This window comes from Mercenaria mercenaria, chromosome 15, assembly GCF_021730395.1.
Source record: "Mercenaria mercenaria strain notata chromosome 15, MADL_Memer_1, whole genome shotgun sequence".
Classification (NCBI taxonomy): domain Eukaryota; kingdom Metazoa; phylum Mollusca; class Bivalvia; order Venerida; family Veneridae; genus Mercenaria; species Mercenaria mercenaria.
This window is the reverse complement of record NC_069375.1, coordinates 53058646-53086403: the sequence shown is the minus strand read 5'-3', so window position 1 is coordinate 53086403 and position 27758 is coordinate 53058646. Positions and strand designations below refer to the sequence as shown.

At 35.6% G+C, this 27758-nt stretch overlaps 1 protein-coding gene across 1 annotated transcript; it reads left to right on the top strand.

Annotated features, from left to right (window-relative positions):
* Positions 1 to 1145: 1145 nt before the first annotated feature.
* Positions 1146 to 22010, top strand: LOC123554745 (eukaryotic translation initiation factor 3 subunit G-like). Its single transcript, XM_045345057.2, has 10 exons — positions 1146 to 1255; positions 1344 to 1390; positions 5553 to 5647; positions 7623 to 7682; positions 8057 to 8164; positions 9859 to 9990; positions 11024 to 11192; positions 14205 to 14338; positions 14810 to 14916; positions 21886 to 22010. Exons 1-10 carry the CDS (start codon positions 1239 to 1241, stop codon positions 21902 to 21904), a joined length of 888 nt encoding a protein of 295 aa, XP_045200992.2. The 5' UTR covers positions 1146 to 1238; the 3' UTR covers positions 21905 to 22010.
* The last annotated feature ends 5748 nt before the right edge of the window (positions 22011 to 27758 follow it).

The window sequence follows — 27758 nt, the reverse complement described above, 5'->3', positions numbered from 1 at the left end:
CAGAATTTTCTTGTACGGAAGGCCCTGAATTAACATTATACTTAAGCAGTTATTTCCGTTTTAGGTTTTCAGTTTTTTTTTTCTGAAAATGTGTTTGTACTTACTCGTTAGCATTGACGTAAAATAAATACATGTCTCAAATCAAGTGCGTATCATTGTTTCAGCCATAGATATCATAATAAAGGTGGGGACAGCAGAGATGCGCGCAACCCATTTAACTCATTATCATTATGGGCTACTGTTGTGTATAATCGTATCAAACGTTCGGATGATAACAGTCTATTAAATGGATGTTCTTTTAGCATGAATATATGTTTGTGTGCTGACTGGTACTTTCTGTTACCTATGTGCTCAGTTTTTTTAGTGACCGTTCGATCTAGGTAAAACATTATTCCTCAATGCAATTAATGATTTAAAATATACATATTTTAATTCGAGACAACGGCCTATATAAGGGACTATGTTAAACAAATTAATAATTGCCCTTGTTCTTTATTATAACATCATTATATTTATTTTATCAATCCCATCCTCGCGTCTTTATTTCTCGGGCTCGGCCGTTCAGTGAAATCCACATGTTAAAACATTTTTGTGTTATTGATAGGCATGGTACAGCTATAGACGAAAAAATATGACCTTTTGAAGGGGTATTTTGTTCTTCAGCTAGATAAAAGAAGCATGTGCAAGCACGCCAGTTACTTTCGTTTTCGACGGTATGAAACAGTTACACACGTACTTTTTTCTCGCCAAAAAGTACGTACACGAAAAAATTACTTCTGGTTCTATTACAAACGGGGGCAGTATATAGCTATATTGAAAATTCCACCAATCAAACACGTTGAACGCAAAAATAGTGTTTCCGTTAGAATAATTTGTAGTAATTAAAACTTTTTATAGATATTCAGTTGAAAATTTCGTAATTGCAGGAATATTTACCGTACTGTGTACAATTAACTTATTAAATACATCTACCCATTTCATTTTGGCAAAAATGACGGTATCAGTTGCCACAACTTGTAACTAATGCAAAATATGTACACAGAATATCATTAATACATTTTCCTTTCCCTTTTTTTTGGCTCGAATTTCTTGACGCGCACGAAATTGTCTACGTGACTGTAAAGGGTTAGATAGTAATGGAAGATAGAGATGGTATGATTTAGTGGTGTTCGACCTATTTCTCAGTAAAAGTAACGGCGCATTACAGGATTTATTAGTAACCGGAAAAAAGCAGAAACATGCCGGCGATCGAAGAGTAAGATCTTTGTGATTTTAACGTTATTGTTCTGTTTTATACGCATTATTTTCGCAGAATTAACAAATATTGTTATTATCAATTTCAGGACAAAACCTATCAGCTGGGCAGAGCAAGTTGAAGCCGGTGAGGACGGTGAGTATATTTAACAATATGGTTAAAAAAGGCAGTGGCTAGGATTACGGTCCGATTCTAGGATTACGGAAGTTTCGTATTCCTAGACAACCCTATGAATAGGCTAGGGTTACGGAAGTATTTATAAGCCATCAAATATATGTTGGTGCATGCTTAAATGGTGTTGTAAACTTACGTATTTTACTTAAAATAGCGCTTTTACAGGCCTGTTGCAGATTTCGTAGTATTCATAACTTTATCATGACATCACAGTACATTAGGGGTTCTAATTGACCAATCAGACAGCTGCATTTTCGAGTACCTGCCAGTTTCCACTTGGGTATAACAAAGTATTTTTACAATGAACATATAGTGACTTTAGAAATAAATATCACACTATTTTAGAAATCAAATTAAGATTTCTCACTGCACATGCCCCAGATGATGCTACAAAAAAACAAAACTTGGAAGTTTCATTGAAATATTATATCAATTTAATACTTTTATTTTAGTTGAAAGTTTGAGATTTTACACAGGGAGTCTATGATAAAGTCCGAGTAAAATGTAATCATTACCCAAGGGAAATTAGTATCATTCCGCAATGTTTTGGACATGTTAAAATTATGAATGCCCTTTTCTCGTTATTCCGAGCCCCTTAACCGGTATTTCAGTGCTGGTCAGTAACAGTTTTAAGTTTCAAAAGAGTTTCTGCTATAGTTTGATACTCCAACATCTAAACTTAAAAAATCCCCATGAAGAAAAGTTCTAAGGATTGTTGTAAATGAATAATCCAGGCTTTCACATGATGACCCTAACCCTCTGAAACAGCCAGATTCTTTCTCGTTGAACCGAGACTTGCGATCATTTGTGCTGGCTCTAAAAAAAATAAGGCCTTTTTTGAAAAAGTTCTTTTTTAAAATTAAGAACAGATATATTATTGTGTTTGCGGACAAAAAAGTTTTAAAATAAGTAATTTTTTGTTTTCTGTAAGAAGGTTATATATTACCCCATTGATTTTAGATAAGCAAATTTTGTGCCAAAATTTTCTGTTGTGTATATTTCTATTTTAATGCAAGTAATACTATTTTCTTTTTATTTTTGTTTAACTGTCATTTGATTTACCACAACATACATAAAATTTAGAAACAAGAAATAGCTGCAAGTTCAAATTTTCCAAAGGCTCGGATCAATGAGAAGGCTCGGAATTACGAGAAAGAGGCATATCGAACCGCCATTTTGGTTTAGACTTATATTACGCCGAATTATCATTGTCATCATACTTGGTATTATACGTGAGCGTTATTAATTCTATATAAAAATGTTTCAACATAAAGATAATCGTTTTTGAAATATATAGGATGGTGTTCCCTTGCATCGCGGTACTAATGGTTGGAACATAAATAACATATCAGTAAAGTCTGATCTTCAGTTTGTTTTCTGCATTAAAATTTTAAACCAACTGTCTGTTATAACTTACAAATCATCTTTCATTCTCAGCCAGGGGAAAATGTGTAAAAAACACAATAAAATGTTGGCTAACTTGACCTACTTTAACAATCCCATAGTTCTCAAATATCGCGGTATTTGATTTGGACAGCTGTGGGACACGCCTACTTGCGTCATCATGTGACCGCAATAATTTCATTCATAAAAACAATGCATCAGACGAACTTTTTGAAGCTGTCCGGGTTGTGGATTTAGTTTAATTTAAAATAAAAATTTTTGGCGGGAAGGGGTGATGAACAGATGCATATTTTGAGATATTGAATGGTTGCGATAAAACTAAGTAATACTTACCATTTACGATGGAATTTTGCAAAAAATGTTTGTAAACAAAATCTCGTGGTTCCGGTTTACAAATGTAAGTCACTGCGGTGCTGCTCGGCGAAGAATTTCCAGCAAAGGGAGATTACCACGATACGAGAGAACCCGCGATATTACCGGACACCACTATAATTCTTGTATTTTTTTAGAGTCTGATGTAATTTTTACATGTATCTTTTTCATTTTTTTATTTCAATGTCTCTTCTCTATCTTTTCTTTTCTCTTCCTTCTGTTTCTTTCTTTTCTTTCTTTTATTATTAGTTATGAACCTGTTTATACACCTGAAGAGATACAGAGTGCACAGCCTATGTCATTAGGTCCAAGGTCTAAGTCATGCTTGGAGGTCAAAGGTGAGATAGGATGAAGTTTTGTTCACTCCATAGCTTCTAGACCAGAGAAATAAATTTCTAAAAACTAGCATCAACTCGTAATCTCAGCCAGATGACATGCAGAATGCCTAACCTGGGTCAATAAGTCCTAGGTAAAGGTCTCAATTGAGGTCAAAGATCAAAGAATTAAAGTTTTTGTCCCACCATATCTTCTAAAGCACTGGAAGGATTTTCATAAAACTAGCTTAATTTGTTAACTTCATCTGGATGAATTGCAGAGTGCACATCCAAGATCATTAGGTTCAAGGTCAAGGTCACTTTTGATGGCCAAAGGTCATAATCACAACATTTTACTTAAACTATATCAAAGTGGTGTCTTGCAGTAATAATCACCTTTAGAGAGTGTCTTGGAGTAATAATCACCTTTTGAGAAAGCTTTAGTTTATTGTTAGATTAAAACGAAACAAGGTGATCATTCAAATATCAAACTTGGCAGAATATTGTCAATTTAGTAAATTCTTATTATGAGCACTGACTTAAAACAGTTTTCCTGTTTTGTTACATATTTTTGCAACCCTGATTTTTAAGTTTCAGTGTAATAATTCCATAATTGAAATAGAATTAAAATACGTGGACAAATCGTTTTAAAAAATATAACAATTCAGTTTAGAGTTTCTATCCAGTGTCTTTTTTTGGGTAATTTCTGTTTTATTACATATACAGTCTAACCTGTCTTAAGCAGCCAGCCAGGGGAAGCAGACAATTTGGCGGCTTAAGCCAGGTGACCGCTGGTCGGAGGTGCAACCAGTATATGTATTTTTCAGACTTCTGACCAGTTTAGCCTTTAGGCCGATTTCTTTTTCGGCTTTCTATTATTATTTTACTAGGATAAAATGATGTGCATTTGCCTCACAATACGAATGGTCCTCTTAGCAATCTAAAACTCTGGCGTGGTTTTTTTACAATAAAAATTGTTACAGACAATTTTCCAACTTCAAAACAAGTTTTTTTACAATTTACGCTATTTTGGTAAGGGAAGCTACTCTCGGTGCTTCCTGTCTACGCTAAAATCTATGATTGCCGTTACGTTCTGTAAAAGATAGAGTGGTTTATATTTTTCTCAAACACAATTAATTTCGTATAAATTTAATAATATTTTGATGACAGAAGTATAAAAAAATCACAAATATTATGCTACTAATTAGTTATCGAGTATTTTCTTTAACCGAGATAAAACTGTGAACAACAAAATTGACACCAGGTGACATGCTAATTGCCGATAATTACTAGCCATTTGATAGCAACAAAAAGGGGATTACACCTTTGGTTATCAGTTTTAATTGAGAAGCTCATGTCATTTTGTCGTTTTTGTGGTGAAGTCACGCGAAACTTAGCAATCACGTGCTTCTCAAAAATGGTATCTTCGTCGATTATCGCCTAAAAATAATTGGTTTTGGAAGAAAAATGGCTACTGAAAGGGGTCAGATACGGCGGACGGGAGGCAATTTCGGTGGCCGCTAAATAAAGTGATAAAAAAGAGGAAAATCCGTCGGGGGCGTCATAAAATGAATGCTGAACGGAGGTGACTGCTGATCGGAGGTGACCGTTGTTAGTACAGGTTAGACTGTAGATCTAAACAGACCAATAAAATACAGTTGTGGGGATTTCAGCACTAAGTGCATCTGGAATTATGGCCCTTGATTACTCACATTTTTGAAAATGATTAAATGAAAGTGATTAGCTTGTCCTGTATAGGATCGTCTAGTCGTACATCACTTACATGCAACTACAATTTTAGGCTTTTTATGGTATTACTAGCCACTGCCTATTTTTACCTGATTCCGTATATATTGTTCCTATTTGTATGTTTATTTGTAGGCTATGTGACAGTGGTCTTTTAGTCTTGCAACTTAGTTTGTAGTTCTCTAATTTTGAGAAATATTCTCTAAATGTAAAACTTCGTAGTCGGATTTGAAATAGGAATTCTATTATTGACTATTATTGTAGTATTAAATTTTACTTTAACCTAGGCTCTCTGCCTCCAGCAACTGAAGATTTTGATGAACAGAATAGCATCAAGACTATCACAGAGTACAAATACAATGATGATGGTAAAATGGTCAAGGTAATGTTAATATTTCTGTTTAAGTTACAGGACCAGTAATGACAGTCAGTAAATTCCATGTGATCACGTATTGTTGTATGCCATTTCTGCATGCTTCGCTCACTTATGAGTTCAGGACTTGCCATGGTACTGGGGAATGCTGAAATCGCGTATATATACAGAGAATATATGCAATGGAACAGAAAATGCTGATTGTCATTACAGGTCCACTACCTTCATTAATGATACATGTATATCTCTTGATTTTTTATGCATTCATAGTTGAGTTTGTTTGTTCAGTTTCGGTTTAACTTGCTTTTGTCTAATCAGTGTTACTGTAATATGAACCAGTACTGGTTTGTTCTTTGAAAATAATAGACAGCTTCCAAATGTCGTAGTTTATGCTTGATTGTAAAGATGAATATCTGCGGATGATTTTAAGCCGTGTAATATGCTTCAAATATTGTGTGGAAGCTGTTCAGTAAAATGAAAATGGAAGTAGGTATTTCCTGGTGTCTACCTATGCAGTATTAGCATTTTTAGCTCATCTGATTTTTTGAAAAAAAATGATGAGTTGTTGTCATCACTTGAGCGGTTGTCGGCGTCTGCGTCGGCGTTGCCTGGTTAAGTTTTATGTTTAGGTCAGCTTTTCTCCTAAACTATCAAAGCTATTGCTTTGAAACTTGGAATACTTGTTCACCATCATAAGCTGACCCTGTATAGCAAGAAACATAACTCCATTTTGCTTTTTGCAAGATTTATGGCCCCTTTTGTACTTAGAAAATATCAGATTTCTTGGTTAAGTTTTATGTTTAGGTCAACTTTTCTCCTAAACTATCAAAGCTATTGCTTTGAAACTTGGAATACTTGTTCACCATCATAAGCAGACCCTGTACATCAAGAAACATAACTCCATCTTGCTTTTTGCAAGATTTATTGCCCCTTTTGGACTTAGAAAATCAGTTTTCTTGGTTAAGTTTTATGTTTAGGTCAGCTTTTATCCTAAACTATCAAAGCTATTGCTTTAAAACTTGGAATACTTGTTCACCATCATAAGTTGACCCTGTACAGTAAGAAACATAACTCTGTCCTGCTTTTTGCAAGATTTATGGCCCCTTTTGGACTTAGAAAATATCAGATTTCTTGGTTAAGTTTTATGTTTAGGTCAACTTTTTCTCTTAAACTGTCAAAGCTATTGCTTTGAAACTTGCAACACTTGTTCACCATCATAAGCTGACCCTGTACAGCAAGCAACATAACTCCATCCTGCTTTTTGCAATAATTATTGCCCCTTTTGGACTTAGAAAATCATTTTCTTGGTTGAGTATTATGTTTAAGTCAACTTTTCTCATAAACTATCAAAGCTATTGCTTCAAAACTTGCAACAGTTTTTCACCATCATAAGTGGACACTGTACATCAAGAAACATAACTCTATCCTGCTTTTTGCAAGAATGATGGCCCTTTTTGGACTTAGAAAATCATGGGTAGGACAATATTTCTATTACACAAAAAAAATCAGATGAGCGTCAGCACCCGCAAGGCGGTGCTCTTGTTATCATGTGTCTCAGTCACATGACCATGGTTTCATTGCATTATGGTCAACCCAATATTTTTTTGGTATTTTTTGATTGCCTAACACAGACCTTCAAGACAAGGGTAATCTTGCAAGAACTAAAGGCTAGAAATGCTGATAAAAACATGTTTTAAATTGTTATTTTTACATAGCAGATAGTTATGGAGGCATTTAATACCTTCTTACTTTAACCCAACAGTACAAGACAATCATGTGAATGAAAGGTTGATTATAAATGTGTGTCCAGTGAGTGATATGAAGACTTTATGGTACTGACAAATCAGTTTAAGCAATGGTGTCAACTTGAGTAAATGTTTTTGTGTGTTTGGCCTCATGAACAAACAATTTTTTTACATCTACATAAAAGTATCATGAAAGTAAGACATGAATGGTAAAAAGTTACTACAAATTTCATTTTCAGGTGGTTAAGACTTACAAAGTTGAGAAAAGAAAAGCAGCCAAAACAATAGCAAGGAGAAAGGTATTGTTTCTCTTGATGTTTCAGGTGCACATCATACATATTCTAAATATACCAGGGAAATTATTAGCTGAATTAAATTATGATACTTTAGATATTAGTCTGAAATATTTTTCTTTTGATTGATCATTTGAACTTTAATTTGAAGTTACATAGCATGTTCTGTTTTCAGGACCTGTATGTATAAATTTTAAGTTTTATTGGTGCAAGAATGTACTTCTGATAAAGAAACTGAGAAAAGTGAATTTTCATGTCAAGTGTATCCTTTGAACAAAAATGTATGAATATTATTGCCTGAATTCATTGATAATGATATTTTTTATTACAGTAATGTTATTTCTTAGGTATTATATTGTTAATATATGTTCATAATTTAGAACTGGAGGAAGTTTGGTGCTGCAGAAAATGATCCACCTGGTCCAAACCCTGCCAACACAATCGTACAGGTGGAGGAGATCAACATGCAAATCATTCTCAATAAAGAGGTAAAACAGACAAGAACCATTTCTCAGTATATAAAATGTCTGGGTGCCTTTTACAGACAAGAACCATTTCTCAGTATATAAAATGTCTGGGTGCCTTTTACAGACAAGAACTATTTTTAACCAGGTGAGTTATTAGATTGGGGTATGTCGTTGGTCGGGTGGGGGGGGGGCGGATGGGCGGGTGGCAGCGTCAAACTGGTGTTTCCGGTCAATAACTTTTGTTTCAGTAAAGATATTTGAATAAAACTTGGTATGTATGTAGCTTATATCAAGACAAAGGCTGGGATTGATTTTGGGGTTTCTAGGTTCAAGGTCAAGTTCACTGTTACTTAAAATAGAAAAAGGGTTTCCTGTCAATAACTTAACTTAGGAATGAGCTATCATGGTGAAACTTGGTGTATAGAAAACTTATATAAAGTTGTAGCTTGGGATTGATTTTGGAGTTTCTGGGATCAAGGTCAAGGTCATTGTTACTAAAAATAGGGTTAGGTTAGGGTTAGGGTTGTGCTTTAAAGTGGTGCACTGTGATTCAGTATAACCTGAGTTATTAGATTGGGGTATGTCGTTGGTCGGATGGGCGGGCGGCGGCGTCAAACTGGTGTTTCCGGTCAATAACTTTTGTTTCGGTAAAGGTATTTGAATAAAACTTGGTATGTATGTAACTTATATCAAGACAAAGGCTGGGATTGATTTTGGGGTTTCTGGGGTCAAGGTCAAGGTCACTGTTACTTAAAATAGAAAAAGGGTTTCCGGTCAATAACTTAACTTAGGAATGAGCTTTCATGGTGAAACTTGGTGTATAGAAAACTTATATAAAGTTGTAGCTTGGGATTGATTTTGGGGTTTCTGGGATCAAGGTCAAGGTCATTGTTACTAAAAATAGGGTTAGGGTTAGGGTTGTGCTTTAAAGTGGTGAACTGTGATTGAGTATACTTTTTTTATTCTTATGAAAAGTGTTGAAAGCCTGGTTTCGTGGCATTGCTGCGTTTCTTGTTCAGTATATATTATGTTTGAGTTCCCCTTACAAAATTAGTGGGAACCATTTTCATAGTATATGAAATATTTAGTTCCATGTTATAAAACTAGAACTATTATCTCAGTATAAAAAAATGGTTGGTTCTAAATGGTAAAATAAGAACCATTTTTTAGCTCGACTTTTCGAAGAAAAAGTAGAGCTATTGCACTAGCCTCAGCATCGCCATAGACGTTAGTTAAAGTTTTTGATAAAGTCAGATATCTCTGTTACTATCAAAGCTTTTGACTTGAAACTTAAGATAGTTATATACTATCAAAGTCTACACTAGGAGAAACAATCCCCATAAGTCTGATTTGAATTTTGACATAGTTGTGCCATTATTAACTTAGAATTTTTTGGTTGAAGTTTTTGATAAAGTAAAGTATCTGTGTTACTATCAAAGCTTTTGACTTGAAACTTAAAATAGTTATTTACTATCAAAGTCTGCACCAGGAGAAACAATCCCCATAAATCTGATTTGAATTTTGGCAGGGTCATGCCCCTTTTTAACTTAGAATTTTTTGGTTAAAGTTTTATAAAGTTTTTACTGGCATAGCTCAAATTCAGAGTCAAGCGCTGAGAAAAGTCGAGTATGCTGTCTTATGGACAGCTCTTGTTCAGTATTTAGAATATTTCATTCCATGATCTCAGCATTAATTTTTTTCTTTCCTTGTTACAGAACAAGAACCAGGAACCAGAGGAAGATCCACTGGCAAAGTTGAAGACCCAGAAGTTAGTGTCATGTCGTATCTGTAAAGGTGACCATTGGACTACTAAATGTCCCTACAAGGATACTCTTGCTCCCCTTCAGGTAATCACTTTTGTCTGAATGTCCATAGAAGAATACTCTTGCTCCCCCTCAGGTAATCACATACAAGGATACTCTTGCTCCCCTTCAGGTAGTCACTTTTGTCTGAATATCCATACAAGGATACTTTTGCTCCCCTTCAGGTAATCACTTTTGTCTGAATATCCATACAAGGATACTCTTGCTCCCCTTCAGGTATTCACTGTTGTCTGAATGTCCATAGAAGATACTCTTGCTCCCCTTCAGGTTATCACTTTTGTCTGAATGTCCATAGAAGGATACTCTTGCTCCCCTTCAGGTAATCATTAGTTTTAGGTCTACTAGATCAAAGGTCAAGGTCAAAGGGGCCTGAACATGGAAAACCATTTCTGATCAATAACTTGAGAACCACTTGACCCAAAATGTTGAAACTTCATAGAATGATTGGACATGTAGAGTGGATGACCCCTATTGATTTTCTGGGTCCCTTGATCAAAGTGGGATTACAAACAACTAAACTCAGTTGAGCGATATAGGGCCATCAGGGCCCTCTTGTTTATAATTGACTGTAGGGAAAAATCAAGACCACTTTTCTGTGGTACGACATAGATGTTACTTTCAAATTTTAGGTATTTTAAGGTATCTCTACCTTGTAAGGAGTTTTTTTGTGGACTTAGAAAAACAAAACTTACTTCTCCTTGTTGCTGCTTTTAAAAAAGCTTATTCTTGAAACGTTTTAACCTGGTTGTTAGAATTGGATATGTCATTGTAATGGCTTACTGTCTGTTAAACTTATACAGAATATGTTTTACTGTAACATCTATTTGACGGGCGTATATTATGACCCCAGGGGGATAATTTGAACAATCTTGGTAGAGGACCACTAGATGATGCCACATTCTGGCACTCTTGTTATTTTTTTGTTCAATCACAACATCGCTACAGAGTTGGTGTGCTAAATTTTTGTCTGTAGTGCTTTTTATCTATAAATATAAATACTGTAAAATGTAAGTGAGACGGTGGAATTTCATGAGCATAGGTATTTATAATTTGACAGGAGACATTGGAAGGAGATAAGAAAAAGCCAGATGAGGCGGGAACCCCGGTAGCAGCGGCGGCGGCGGCTGCACCTGCGGCTGCAAATAAACCTGGTGGTAAATATGTGCCACCAAGCATGAGAGATGGTGCAGCTAAAGGTCGTGGTGAGACCATGAAGTCTAGTAGAGGTAAATACAGTATGATACAAGCTGTGATTGTCATGTTGTATGTTGGCATTTTAAAGAAAGTAACTTATAATTACTGGACATTTGAGATAAATGTGAACTTGTTGTATACAAGTAAATGTTCACATAGCTTTGATTATATTTCAGACAGAATGACAAATATAAAACAGGAAAAATTGTCCGATGAAGAGATTTTTCCCCCTATTAAGTACTGTAGGCGTACATTTATTAGCGCGGCAAAAATTTAGCGCAAACACAATTTTTGGTGAAATATCTAATTAATGCGTGGACGTGAATTAGCGCTCTCGCGAGACCGCTAATTTTAGCACTGTCCGAGATTTACGGAGATTCACGAAGATTTTCGGAAATAAGCTTAACCGTCGGTAATTTTTACGTAATGTTTTTCTGCTGTAATTATACGTCATACTGATTATGGAATCAACTTTTTTCACTAAAGAAAGTACGATTTATTTGAAATTATTTACTTAAAGGTCCAATACTAAGGAAAGTGAACATTTTAATTTCTTTTAAAAAGCACAGAAACTATTTCATTTTATTGGAAAATGAAAGTTGGTATGTAGAAATTCGAAATAAATCGCAGTATATGTACAATTATTTTTCTATGAAGTATGAAGAAAGTTAAAAAGACCTGGGGGGTCATTCTGTCGATTCATTGAAATTTCAACATAATACACATACATTTCTTTGAGTTCCAAAGACCTTCTGTAAATTTTGACCTGCCAATCTTCATTATTTAGTGTCTTGCAGAAGTCTATGCACTGGCTATGAAAAAAATTGCCAACTCACATTCCCTTAGTAATGGACCTTTAAGTGTTATACCGTAAATCTTTCGGAAATGCGATAATAGGTCTGTGAAAGTATTGTGAATACTAGTTACTACTATTAAATATCTGATAATTGATTAAAGTCTAATAACATTCAGTTTTCATTCTGGTTGATGCAAACAGAAATGTGAAAAAAATAATCAATCATGACAGGGTGGCGCCTTATAAGTCTAATGGACGCAATCGTAAAAAATCCGTTAGCTAAAAACTTTAAAAAATGTACCAAGTATGACTTTAAGATAGTGATGATACTTGTATTTTTACAACGATACTGCGTGTTTTATATTCTGTATACTAGTTATAATTGCTGAAATAAAACGAGATTATCACACATTTTAATCATTGAATCCCCTTTGTCCTACATGCATTGTGTCTTAATACAAACGTTCACACCTTTCCGTAAACGAGCGACTGCAACAACGGACATGCCCGAAGGTGATACGGAAATCGATAACAACTTGATCAAATGACAAAAAACACAAACTACAAGCTTAAATATTTTATTTTGCATGATCACATATCTAAAATAATAAATTAATATGAATAATAAACAGGAATATCATACGAACCTTAAAATAGTAGCAAGCAGTGTAACTAGTGCAAACTCTCAAGAGTATTTATTTGTAAAAGTTCGAAGAAAACATCATGAAATGAAAATGTACATGGAAATGCTTGGACAAATTAATGCGCGGACATGAATTAGCGCACGTGCGACAGCGCTAAAAGCACTGTTATTAGTACACCGCTAAAATAAGTAAGCCTACAGTAACTTACGGTAAACCAAAAAGCAGAAAAGTAAAGTATTTCTTCTTAGCCAGGTTTTTCAAAGTTGAAAACCTAGTTATTAGATTAGAGATTTCATTTTGTGGTTGGATGGATGGATTGGTGGATGGGCAGTGTCAAGACCTTTGCTGACATACAGTATTTTTCCCGTTGACACAGTAAAAGCAGCAAATATAGATCACCATAGGGAAGTTGTGCATGCATATCTTTCATCAGGATCTCTTCAGTAATTGCAGAGTTATTGCCCTTTCTATTGTTTTAAAATTCATAAATCCCCACAAAACTAAGTTACCTATAAATCAATTATTATCTTCATGAAACTTAAGGAAAATAAGATCACTATAGGGCAAAACTTTTCCCTTTGATTTCATAAATAATAGAAACCAACAAACAGTGTGTATCTGGAAATTGAACATCTTACAAAATACAGTCCCCTCCTTCACAAAACAACTTATTTGGCGGTGGTATAAATTCTCCGAATTTGCATGTTTCCAAGGTCAAGGTCACAGTTACTAAATTTTTTAAATTTTTTAATTTGCTGAAATCAGCAAAAAATTTGGGTGCCCTTCAAACGCTTTGGTTTAGGGTGAGATATTCAAATGAAACTTGGCCTATAGGTACATGTAGCTTATAATAAGACCAGGTTGGGATTGTAATTAGGGGGTCAATGGACTAAATTCTACTTACGTTTTCAAAATATTCAACTTTCGTTTTCACAAATACGTTATTTGTTCATGTATGATGTTTGTAACTTGTTTAATCAGTTTAAAAGCTGAATTAGTTAATAAGAAGTATATTTGTTTAAACTGGTTGAGATAAATTCAAGCTTGCTGGAACTTTAAAGAAAAGTCAATGTACTTAAGATAAAAGTCACCGAAATAAGGCAGTCATCAGAACAGGTCTGTTAGTTATATAAAACCTTGAATGGGGACTAACATTCCTTGAATTTAGTGGTGACATTCAGTTCAAGATTAGAACTCCAAAGAAACAAATTCTCTGTTGTTTTGATTTGAAAGATTTGAAATCCATGAATTCTCATGTGTGCAGTCTGGCTGATTTAACCCAAACTATGATACATTATTCCACTGAGATTAAATGGATTCATAGGAATTCTCATGTGCGCAGTCTAGCTGATTTAACCCAAACTATGATACATTATGCCACTGAGATTAAATGGATTCATAGGAATTCTCATGTGCGCAGTCTGGCTGATTTAACCCAAACTATGATACATTATGCCACTGAGATTAAATGGATTCATAGGAATTCTCATGTGCGCAGTCTAGCTTATTTAACCCAAACTATGATACATTATGCCACTGAGATTAAATGGATTCATAGGAAGCATGGTTTGAATTATTTTGAAACAGTTTATTTTACCACACAGATGAGTCAGCAACTATAAGAGTTACAAACCTGTCAGAAGACACACGTGAATCAGATCTGCAGGAGTTGTTCAGGCCATTTGGACCAATACAGAGAATTTATTTGGCAAAAGATAAAAACACTGGACAGTCAAAGGTTTGCTATTTTTTATCAGTGAATAGAATTTGGTTTGAGCTTTGTTGTAGGCTTTTGGGTCTTCTGTACTGGTAATTGTGTTGGATTTCTTAGAAGGTTTAACCTTTATCATGCTGGACACGACTGATTCTGCCTTTGTGACCAGTACAGATTATGATCAGCCTGCAGTCTGATCATGACCTGCACTGTTCGCCATTCAGTCAGTATCTTTTTGGTATGCACCCCTTTTAACAGTTAATGGTACTGTCAAAATTGAAAAATGGACAAGTTCATTATAGAGATTTAGCAGGGTAATGTTTAACAACAATGGTGCAGTCATGATAGAAACACTTCTAAATTCTAAATGTTTTTCAGAAACTGATCATTCTTCATTTACTTCAGTGCAGATAATGTTTCAGTAGACTGCATAGTTAAAAATCTTATAGAATGGTAATATACTGGTTGTAAACATGTGTTGTACATTTTTTGCAGGGCTTTGCTTTCATCAATTTCCATAGAAGGGAAGATGCTGCACGTGCTATAGCTGGTGTGTCAGGATTTGGATACGATCATCTTATCCTGAATGTTGAATGGGCAAAGTAAGTTTAAGTCAACCAGCAATTTTTTTCCTTCTTTATAAAGTTCTGGTAAAAGGACCTTTTCCCAAATTAAAAAATGATTTTTCTCTTCCAGTTTCCATTAAAAAATTCCCCAAAAGGCAAAGGAAAATGGTGAAATTGTTAAGTGGTTTGGTAATTTATTGACTTGTATGCAAAACAGATCCTAATAAATATTAATGATTGCTTGCAATTTTAATGATAAGTACAGGCCCATCTGGGGCTTTTATTACAGTTGATTAGAAAAACAGAATGACACCAACAATTTCCAAATTGACAAAAAAAAATGCAGCGATTTTTTCCAATTCAGTTGATACCAGACCTTTTGCCAAAATGACCAAAAAAATTGCTGTTTTAACATTAGTTTCTTTGTACTTGTCACTAGTAATAAAACATTGAAGTTTTTCATAACATTAGCATCTACTTTTTTTCCCCCGCCAAAGGCGGATGGATATAGGTTTGGCATAGTCCGTCTGTCCTTCTGTCCGTCTGTTCCTCTGTCTGGAGCCATATCTAGGAAGTAACTTAGACTTCATATACATGTTCACCACTAAAGGGAAATGTGGCCCGTCAAGTTTCAGTCAGATTGCCAAAGTAACACCAGAGTTATGGCCCTTAGAAGTTTCTAGTGTTAACTATATAGGGTACTATAAATATGGCAATTTCTGCTTCATAACTTGTGACATATTTTACTTAGAACTCCGAAACTTATATTGAATTTAGATCCCCATAATGTCGTAGTGCACACACAATTCTATCATGATCTCTTTAGTAACTTAGAGTTATTTCCCTTTAATTGTTTAAAAAATCTACATATTTGTACATAACAAACTAACCAATTAGTAGAATTTCGTTAAACTTCTTTCCTTTTTTTTCAGTGAACATTTATTATCAACATGTGAAGTTGTGTACCCACACCCGGTCACCCCCACTGCCCTGGTCACCCCCCCCCCCCACACACTTTCACTTAATCAAAAATATGCATAAAAGGGCATAAAAATCACATGAATCATAAAACATATTTGACCTAATGTTGTGAAACATACCAGGAATATTATACAGCAGTGGAGGGGGCATATAGATTTGGTCTTGTCTGTGTCGGAAACATTTTTGTGATGCACCTAGCTCAAAAGTATTTGATATAAATTGATGAAACCTTGCATGAGTCTTAATCATGATATGAACTTGTGCACCTCCTATTTTCAGTCTGGCTTCGCCCCCTATTTCCAGAGTTACGGCCCCTGAAATAGTCAAAAATGCACATTTTCACCTTATGACGTGCCTAGCTAAAAAGCATTTGATATAAATTGATGAAACCTTGCATGAGTCTTATTGATATGAACTTGTGCACCTCCTGGTTTTTGTCTGGCTTTACCCCCTATTTCTAGAGTTATGGCCACTCAAGTAGTCAAAAATGCACATTTTCATCTTGTGACCCGCCTAGCTCAAAAAGTATTTCATATAAATTGATGAAACCTTGCAGGAGTCTTTATTATGATATGAACTTGCGCACCTCCTGAAAAATTTGAAAAATAGAGCTATTGCACTTGCCCCGGCGTCACCGTTGGTTAAAGTTTTTGATAAAGTCAAATATCTCTGTTACTATCAAAGCTATTGACTTGAAACTTAAAATAGTTCTTTACTATCAAAGTCTACACGAGGAGAAACAATCCCTATAACTCTGATTTGAATTTTGACAGAGTTATATCCCTTAGAATTTTTAGCTCACCTGTCACAAAGTGTCAAGGTGAGCTTTTGTGATCACGCAGCGTCCGTCGTCCGTCCGTGCGTGCATGCGTCCATGCGTAAACTTTTGCTTGTGACCACTCTAGAGGTCACATTTTTCATGGGGTCTTTATGAAAATTGGTCAGAATGTTCACCTTGATGATATCTAGGTCAAGTTCGAAACTGGGTCAACTGCGGTCAAAAACTAGGTCAGTAGGTCTAAAAATAGAAAAACATTGTGACCTCTCTAGAGGCCATATATTACAAAAGATCTTCATGAAAATTGGTCAGAATGTTCACCTTGATAATATCTAAGTCAGGTTCGAAAGTGAGTCACGTGCCATCAAAAACTAGGTCAGTACGTCTAAAAATAGAAAAACCTTGTGACCTCTCTAGAGGCCATATATTTCACAAGATCTTCATGAAAATTGGTCAGAATGTTCATCTTGATGATATCTAGGTCAAGTTCGAAACTGGGTCACCTGCCTTCAAAAAATAGGTCAGAAGGTCTAAAAATAGAAAAACCTTGTGACCTCTCTAGAGGCCATATATTTCACAAGATCTTCATGATAATTGGTCAGAACGTTCATCTTGATGATATCTAGGTAAAGTTCGAAACTGGGTCACGTGCCATCAAAAACTAGGTCAGTAGGTCAAATAATAGAAAAACCTTGTGACCTTTTTAAAGGCCATATTTTTCATGGGATCTGTATGAAAGTTGGTCTGAATGTTAATCTTGATGATATCTAGGTCAAGTTCGAAACTGGGTCACATGCGGTCAAAAACTAGGTCAATAGGTATAAAAATAGAAAAACCTTCTGACCTCTCTAGAGGCCATATATTTCATGAGATCTTCATGAAAATTGGTCAGAATGTTCACCTTGATGATATCTAGGTCAAGTTTGAAACTGGGTCTCATGCCATCAAAAACTAGGTCAGTAGGTCAAATAATAGAAAAATCTTGTGACCTCTCTAGAGGCCATATTTTTCATGGGATCTGCATTAAAGTCAGTCTGAATGTTCATCTTGATGATATCTAGGTCAAGTTTGAAACTGGGTCAACTGTGGTCAAAAACTAGGTCAGTAGGTCTAAAATTATTAAAATCTTTTGACCTCTCTAGAGGCCATATTTTTCAATGAATCTTCATGAAAATTGATCTGAATGTTCACCTTGATGATATCTAGATGAGTTTCAAAACTGGGTCACGTGTGGTCAAAAACTAGGCCAGTAGGTATAAAAATAGAAAAACCTTGTGACCTCTCTAGAGGCCATATTTTTCATGAGATCTTCATGAAAATTAGTGAGAATGTTCACCTTGATGATATCTAGGTAAAGTTCAAAACAGGGTCACTTGTGACCTCTCTAGAGACCATATTTTTCAATGGATCTTCATGAAAATTGGACAGAATTTTTATCTTGATAATATCTAGGTCAAGTTCAAAACTGGGTCACATGAGCTCAAAAACTAGGTCACTATGTCAAATAATAAAAAAAACGACGTCATACTCAGAACTGGGTCATGTGGGAAGGGGTGAGCGATTCAGGACCATCATGGTCCTCTTGTTTTGTTAAAGTTTTATAAAGTTTTTACTGGCAAAGGTCTAATTCAGCGTCAAGCACTGAGAAAAGTTGAATGTGCTGTCTTATGGACAGCTCTTGTTATCTGGCTCCGCCTCCCCCCTTTTCCGTAGTTGTGGCCTCTGAAATAGTCAAAAATACACTTTACCTTGTGACACGCCTAGCTCAAAAAGTATTTCATATAAATTGATGAAGGGGCCTCTTAGGGCGAGTGGTTAAAGTCGCTGACTTCAAATCACTTGCCCCTCATTGATGTGGGTTCGAGCCTCACTCGGGGCGTTGAATTCTTCATGTGAGGAAGCCATCCAGCTGGCTTACGGAAGGACGGTGGTTCTACCCAGGTGCCCGCTCGTGATGAAATAATGCATGGGTCTTCCTCCACCATTAAAGCTGGAAAGTCACCATATGACCTATCATGTGTCGGTGCGACGTTAAATCCAAAAAAAAAAAAAAAATATATATATATATATAAATTGATGAAACCTTGCAGGAGTCTTTATCATGATATGAACTTGTGCACCTCCTGTTTTCCGTCTGGCCCAACATCCTATTTCTAAAGTTATGGTCCCTAAAATAGTCAAATATGCACATTTTCACCTAATGATGTGCCTGTCTCAAAAAGTATTTGATGTAAATGATATCTTGTAAAATGACATGAGCTTCTCAATTCAGACCGATAACAAAAGGTGTGATGGTCTTTTTGTCACGATCAAATAGCCAGTAATTACCAGCAATTAACGTGTCACCTCGTGTCAATTATGTTGTTCACAGTTTGATCTCGGTTAAAGATAATTCTCGATCTTTAATTAGTATCATAATTTTTGTGATTTATTAACATTTCTTTCATCAAAATACTTTTAAATTTATATGAAATTAATATTGTGTGAAAGAAAAATAAACCATTCGATCTTTTACGGAACGTAACGGCAATCTTAGATTTTAGCGGTGACAGTAAGCGCGGGGAGTAGTTTCCCTTTAACAAAATGGCGAAAATCGGTAACAAACTTGTTTTGAAGTTGGAAAATTGTCTATACCTTTGTATTATGCGCACCCACGATTCGGGGGTGGTCCCGGGGGTAAAAAAACTGCACATTATACATGGGTATCTACGGTATACCAGTAGGGGCACACCCTTTGTCCTACAGACACATTCTAAATCTGGTTTCTGTAATGGCAGCCATATTGTTGACTTTTTAGCTCACCTGTCACAAAGTGACAAGGTGAGCTTTTGTGATCGCGTGGTGTCCGTCGTCCGTCCGTTCGTGCATCCGTGCGTGCGTCAGTAAACTTTTGCTTGTGACCACTCTAGAGGTCACATTTTTCATGGGATCTTAATGAAAGTTGGTCAGAATGTTCATCTTGATGATATCTAGGTCAAGTTCGAAACTGGGTCACGTGCAGTCAAAAACTAGGTCAGTAGGTCTAAAAATAGAAAAACCTTGTGACCTCTCTAGAGGCCATATATTTCACAAGATCTTCATGAAAAATGGTCAGAATGTTCGCCTTGATGATATCTAGGTCAAGTTCGAAACTGGGTCACGTGCCTTCAAAAACTAGGTCAGTAGGTCTAAAAATAGAAAAACCTTGTGACCTCTCTAGAGGCCATATATTTCACAAGATCATCATGAAAATTGGTCAGAATGTTCACCTTGATGATATCTAGGTCAAGTTCGAAACTGGGTCACGTGCCATCAAAAACTAGGTCAGTAGGTCAAATAATAGAAAAACCTTGTGACCTCTCTAAAGGCCATATTTTTCATGGGATCTGTATGAAAGTTGGTCTGAATGTTCATCTAGATGATATCTAGGTCAAGTTCGAAAGTGGGTCACGTGCCATCAAAAACTAGGTCAGTAGGTCAAATAATAGAAAAACCTTGTGACCTCTCTAGAGGCCATATTTTTCATTGGATCTGTATGAAAGTTAATCTGAATGTTCATCTTGATGATATCTAGGTCAGGTTCGAAAGTGGGTCACGTACCATCAAAAACTAGGTCAGTAGGTCAAATAATAGAAAAACATTGTGACCTCTCTAAAGGCCATATTTTTCATTGGATCTGTATGAAAATTGGTCTGAATGTTCATCTTGATGATATCTAGGTCAGGTTCGAAACAGGGTCATGTGCCATCAAAAACTAGGTCAGTAGGTCTAAAAATAGAAAAACCTAGTGACCTCTCTAGAGGCCATACTTGTGAATGGATCTCCATAAAAATTGGTCAGAATGTTCACCTTGATGATATCTAGGTCAGGTTTGAAACTCGGTCACGTGCCTTCAAAAACTAGGTCAGTAGGTCAAATAATAGAAAAACCTTGTGACCTCTCTAAAGGCCATATTTTTCATGGGATCTGTATGAAAGTTGGTCTGAATGTTCATCTTGATGATATCTAGGTCAAGTTCGAAACTGGGTCACGTGCTGTCAAAATCTAGGTCAGTAGGTCTTAAAATAGAAAAACCTTGTGACCTCCCTAGAGGCCATATATTTCATGACATCTTCATGAAAATTGGTCAGAACGTTCACCTTAATGATATCTCAGTCAAGTTCAAAAGTGGGTCATGTGCCATCAAAAACTAGGTCAGTAGGTCAAATAATAGAAAAACCTTGTGACCTCTCTAGAGGCCATATTTTTCATTGGATCTGTATGAAAGTTAATCTGAATGTTCATCTTGATGATATCTAGGTCAAGTTCGAAAGTGGGTCACGAGCCATCAAAAACTAGGTCAGTAGGTCAAATAATAGAAAAACCTTGTGACCTCTCTAAAGGCCATATTTTTCATTGGATCTGTATGAAAATTGGTCTGAATGTTCATCTTGATGATATCTAGGTCAGGTTCGAAACAGGGTCATGTGCGGTCAAAAACTAGGTCAGTAGGTCTAAAAATAGAAAAACCTTGTGACTTCTCTAAAGGCCATACTTTTCATGGGATCTGTACGAAAGTTGGTCTGAATGTTCATCTTGATGTTATCTAGGTCAAGTTTGAAACTGGGTCAACTGTGGTCAAAAACTAGGTCAGTAGGTCTAAAATTATTTAAATCTTTTGACCTCTCTAGAGGCCATATTTTTCAAAGGATCTTCATGAAAATTGATCTGAATGTTCACCTTGATGATATCTAGATCAGTTTCGAAACTGGGTCACGTGCGGTCAAAAACTAGGTCAGTAGGTATAAAAATAGAAAAACCTTATGACCTCTCTAGAGGCCATATTTTTCATGAGATCTTCATGAAAATCAGTGAGAATGTTCACCTTGATGATATCTAGGTAAAGTTCAAAACAGGGTCACGTACCTTCGAAAACTAGGTCCATTGGTCAAATAATAGAAAAACCTTGTGACCTCTCTAGAGACCATATTTTTCAATGGATCTTCATGAAAATTGGTCAGAATTTTTATCGTGATAATATCTAGGTCAAGTTCAAAACTGGGTCACATGAGCTCAAAAACTAGGTCACTATGTCAAATAATAGAAAAAACGACGTCATACTCAAAACTGGGTCATGTGGGAAGAGGTGAGCGATTCAGGACCATCATGGTCCTCTTGTTTTTTGGTTCTGTGAGGCGTTTTAGGTGCCCTGTGTCATACCATGTTGGAATCGTTATTGTTTTTAGGCCGGCTTTGTTACAAATGATGTTTTTATTTCTATTTTACAGGCCATCAGGGACAGCGTAGACAAGATCAGGAAGCAACAGTTCTACATTTATACATTCTGAACTTTATTAGACATAAATTATGTGCAAAATTAATTTAAAAATGAATAAAATTACAGTAAAGAGAAGTTACCTATTTTCATGTGTGATAGTTACAAGCATGATACGTTTGGATGTTACTGGGATTTTTAAAAAAGTGCTGTTTGCTTTGTGAAAAAGAGGGTATCATTGGTGATTATGTCTCCGACATGTAGTAGAGGAGACGTGCTGTTTTATTGCTGTCCATTTGTCTGTCTGTCACAAAGTTTGACCACACAACTCCTCCAACACCACCAGGAAGATTTACACCACACTTCACAAAAGTGATCATTGCCAAGCCTAATTATGCATATCATAGGCATGTTTTAGTTTGGTGATTTTTAGCTCGAGTATTCAAAGAGTAGTCCAAGCTATTCTAGTCACCCTGGCATCAATGTCCACGTCACACCTTGCTTAAGTAAGTATAGCAACCCGTTAAAAGTATATAGCTTTGAAACTTCAGTTTTCTTTTTGAAGGTCAATAACAAACTCACAGTATCAAGTCCTATAACTCTTGACATGTATTTTGGGCAAATTATGTCCCCTTTTTGACTTAGAAAAATCCTGGTTAAAGTTTTGCATGCGAGTAACTATCTAAAAAACTAATGCAAATACTGAATTGAAACCTAACGTTTCTATGGGTTTATAAAAATAGGTCATAGCATAAAGTCTTATTACTCGTACATATATTGCAAAATTATGTCCCCTTTTGAACTTAAAAGAATTCTGGTTAAAGATTTGTATGCAAGTTACTATCTCCAAAATTAATGCATAATTGATTGAAACTATAGATATTTTAACATTTAGGATAATATTTCTGCTTCTGTGACAACAATTCAAATAGTCGAGCATTGGCTGTCTTACGGACAGTTCTTGTTAGCAGAGTTATGGCTCTTGATTTGCCAAAATTTTATAATGTTTTGGCGACTTCTGTTATATTATACCAATCCTTACAGGAGTGGTCAAGCATAATTGTGCATATTATTGGCATGTTGTGGTTCATTGACTTTCACTGGAATTACGGTCCTTGATTTTTGCATTTGACCATGTTTACACTACTTGATGTATTCCATAGGGCTGAAGTTCACCAGACCTCACAAGTGATCAGTGGTAGGTGTAGTTGTGCATATCATCAGCATGTTGAGAGGTGTAATGTTTTTGAGTGGACTTGTGACTCGATTTAACAACAAGTTGCAAAAATGCATTTTTATGCTTCAAGCATGGTCAGAGATGTTAGAAATCAACTTGCTGTTGCTCTAAAGGCATAAACCCCTTATCTGTATTCATTTTTTTGACATAAAATAATTTCTGAAAAGTCCCACTTAATAAAAAAAAATTCAAAAAAAAATAAATACCAACCTACCTTCTCTATTTTTTTTTTTGAGCAATGTTACCAGAATTAATTTTTTTTACACCTAATTAAGAGCATAAAAATGATAAAGATTTCCGAAGTACATTGTACATAAAATATTGTTAAATTTCAGTACTATAATTAAGAGCACAAAAATGAAAAAGGTATGGTATAATGGTAACATTAGTCCTAAAATTATAAAACATACAAGCATCTGACTGACTTAAAATGTCATCATGTTACATACACGTGAATTTTTGTACATTTCGCTTAACACTTTGTCACTAAAAAATCAGTAATTTGTGTCTGCCTTGTGCTGTTTGTTACAAGAACTGTAAATTTATCATCAAGCTGTGACAGCAGAGTTATTATGTCAGATGTAGTGCTTGAATACACCTCTAACAGAATATATGAAAATGACATGAAATATTGCTTAAATGAGAGTGAACTGCATCTAACACAAGTGACAGCATATTCTACCTGATGAACAGAATTATATTGTCTCTATGAAATCTGAGAAGTTCATGGCCGAGTGGTTTAGATTGTGCACTTCAAATCAGTTGCCCCTCACTGATTTAGGTTCGAAACTTGCCAAGGGTGTAGAATTCATTTATATGAAGGGCAAGCCATCACAGTTTGCGACTTAATAGAATGGTTTCTTGAACCCAGGTTGGCAGCCGGGTATCGCCTTAAACAATGCATCTAGGTGGGCCAACTCTAGGGTCTTCTTTCGCTCAAAGAACAGCTGAAAACCCCCTATATTGAGCATAGTTGTTGTGTGTCCGTTGTATCCTCTAAACATCTCAACAAAAACAAAAGCAAATTTATTAAAATCTAATGGATGCCCCCCCCCCCCCCCCCATCATTAACACTGTGAGATTTATTAGGTTCGTGAAAACCTAGGTTCATTAGGTAAAACCATAAATTTGGGAAGACATTTGCATAAAACATAATCACAATGCGTGTCTTGATGAAATTTGTACCAGATTGAATCTAGGTCGATCTAGGTCAAATCATTTCCAACCTTTACACTCCAGATGCGACTTATTCTAGAGATCTACGTGGAACTTGGTTAGAAGTATGTCATGTTGAGATCCAGGTAAAAAAATAAAAGACATTCATGGCCCTATTGTTCATGATTTTATGTGGAAATTTCAGCTTTATAGTGCATACATTCGTAAGGTGAGATGTGCTTGCACTGATGCTGTGGGAGACATACTGATTTACTTTTGTCTGTGTGTCTGTCAGTCTGTCACAAATCTTGTCCGCAATCTGAGTCGAACATTTCTCTTTCGACCTTCACCAAACTTGAACAAAATGTGTTTGCCAATAAGTCTTCGGCCAAGTTCGATAACTAGCCAAATTGGGCCAGGCACTGTTGAATTATGGCCAATTCTTGAATTTATGAATACAAAGCAATTCATAAGTTAGGATATATCACCAAACCACCAGACCTCCAAAGATTAGCATGATTGGAACCACTTCGAAACCTATTTGAATCACTAAATGTTAGGAGTTGTGGGACGTGCCTTTTACAAAAGAGCTCTAGTTATGGAATAAATTGTGTTTTTTGTTACCAGTTTGAATACATAAAAAAAACAATGGGCTTTTTAAAGTTTGTTGAGGTTGAAGGCCTTATAGAACGCACTTCAAGAGTGTACATGGACAACTATTTTCATGGCACCTAGATATGTTTTGCCTTCGGTCAGAGGCCATTGGTTCTATCAATGAGGGATACTTGTCAGATGGCAGTATAGATATTGCAGTGTCAGAGAGCTTAGGCATAGGAAATAGAGATCAAAATATATTAATTGCACCTTTACTAATCCTATCTGTTCTGTATTACAAAAGAGCTTCTACAAGCAAAACTGTATTATCTGCACTATAAAATACTTACTGGTATTTCATTTAATATAGGCTTGTTAAAAGTTAACTTTTTACCACAAATTAGCTGCCAAAATCGTATGAAACGGGGCTTAAAGGGTAAATCAAACATGAATTTTGTTGTGCAAAAAGGTATGATATTGTGTCTTAAACAGTTTTCATTTTCCACTCAATTGTGTAATTGCATGGGTAGTAAACTAATAGATATCTCTGTTTATAAATGCGTCAGTTACATCCAAAGCTTTAAAGTAACAGCCTCGGTTATGTTTAGGCTGTTCATTCACAAAATCAAATACCTTATATAAGCATTAACGAGATTACAATTAACTATTTTACTAAACTAAGCTATATTGGATCGCAAAAAAAGTTAGAAAATGTCGCAAAAAAGTTGAATTTTTTTTAACCAAGTACAGTTGATTTAAACAGATTTTGTGTCGCCTACTACAAAGTAGCTGCGACATACAGGGATCACTTTTCCGTCGTCCGTCTTTCTGTCCGTTGGCGACCGGCTGGCGTCCGTCACGCTTCTTGTCCGGAGCGTAACTCAAGAAATAATAAAGGTGCTAATTTGTTACTTCATACAATGATCGAACACAGTGAGAGGATGTGCAGTATCAAAAAACCATAACTCTAGGTGGTCCCATTTTTCAATTATCTCCCCTTATCCTTATAAAAAAGACTTGTCCAGAGCCCAAGTCAAAAACTATTTGAAGAATTTGAAGATACTTTACACATTGACAGAGGAAGCGCAGTGTAATGGTCACATTTTTAAATTACCTCCCCTTATCGTTATATAGAAAGCTTGTCTGAAGCCCAAGTCGAAATTATATAAAGGATTGACTTGAAAATTTGCATATAAATAGAGGTCCAATGAAAGGAAGTACAGTGTCAAAGAACCATAACTCTAACTGATCTTATTTTTGAATAACCTCCCTTTATCTATGGAAAAAGCTTGTCTGGGGCCAATGTCAAAACCATATAAAGGATTGTCTTGATACTTGATACATTGATAGAGGTCAGTGAAGCAAAGTGCAGTGTCAAAGAACCATTACTTTAGCTGACCCCATTTTTGAATCACCTCCCTTTATGCATGAAAAGGAAATGCAAGAAGCTTGACTGAAGCCCAAGCCAAAAACTATGAAGGGTTGATTTGATACTTTGTACATTAATACAGGTCAGTGAAAGATAGGGCAGTGATAAGGAATCATAACTCTTACTGACTCCATTTTTAATTACCTCTCTGTATGTATAAGAAACTTGTATGGAATCCAAGTAAAATCAATGATATACAAAAAATAAACATGTCAAAAAGAAAAGTAACAAGTTTTTTTTTCTGTTGTTATTTTTAGAAAATGGGTCGTCCAAAAAAAGTTTTTCCCACAACAGTGGTAGGTTCACGCTCCACTATGTCTCTTCTCGTGTGCCTTTAAATTACTTTTTCTCCGAAAAGACATTTCGCACTGGCAAATATATTCATTCTCCGTGCTAAAAATAGATAATAGTTTTACTACTGTTACTCTCGGTGCAACAATTATACCTATATGCGTATTTAATACTTCTTTTTGTTTGTCTCTTTCAAAAGTCAGAATCATATGGTGCGGACAACTAAACTAACTATCGTTACTGGAAAGAGCAAGTACTAGGCTTCCATCACCCGTAAGCAACTGTCAACTTTTTCACTCAAAGATACATGGTCAGTTGCGCATATGATGGTTTTAGAGCAAAATAATTTCAAAATTTTATCATCTTACCTATTTATGTATAGATATACAAGAGCTGTAAACGTGTAATTATTTCCAAGCTAGGATGAGGACCGACGCTACACATTTTCACTGTAGCATTTCTGTATATACTAACATACCGAAAGAAAAACAGCCTATTCCCAGCATTTGCATCTTTTTTAACAATGTCAAAATGTTAACAATTCAGTCATTTAAAGACAAAGATGGTCTACATGCATGATAAATAGTCTTTGACGTGTACGTCACCTGAAAAACCGCAACGTGTACGTTACCGCACCCTTTGTCTTACGATATCTTTAATATTCCTGAATAGTCATGTTAATTATTTGGTACAGGACTTTGGACAATGACAAGCTTTATTTTAAACTTAAATTTCAGCGGAAATTCTCTGCAGAATCTGTGCTAGGTGTGTAACTTGTAAACACGTGTTCGTTACCAAAATATTTTGCATCTTTCGAATCGGTTGGGCAAGGATTACGTAAAAACGGGAGAGAGTTTCATCAAGTTACATATATCCGATGAAAGAGCTTTTTATTGCGGGGTTTATGCACGTAATCTCGTTTAAAACAATTGCGGATCAAAAAAGTTATAGTGAAAAAACATACCTGAAGCGGGCCTATTTTTAGCACTTTTGCGTGCACGTTACCCAAGTTAGTCACGTGGTTTCCCCACCGTGTATTTAGTCAAAATCATGGTTAATTTGAGACTTAAAATGGTTTCAGCTCGTAACTGAAGTGCCCCGCTTTTGTATGCATCAGAAATAACTAAAGAACACTTTGGCATACATACGTCATAGGATGTTAGCCTGTAGTCAGTATATT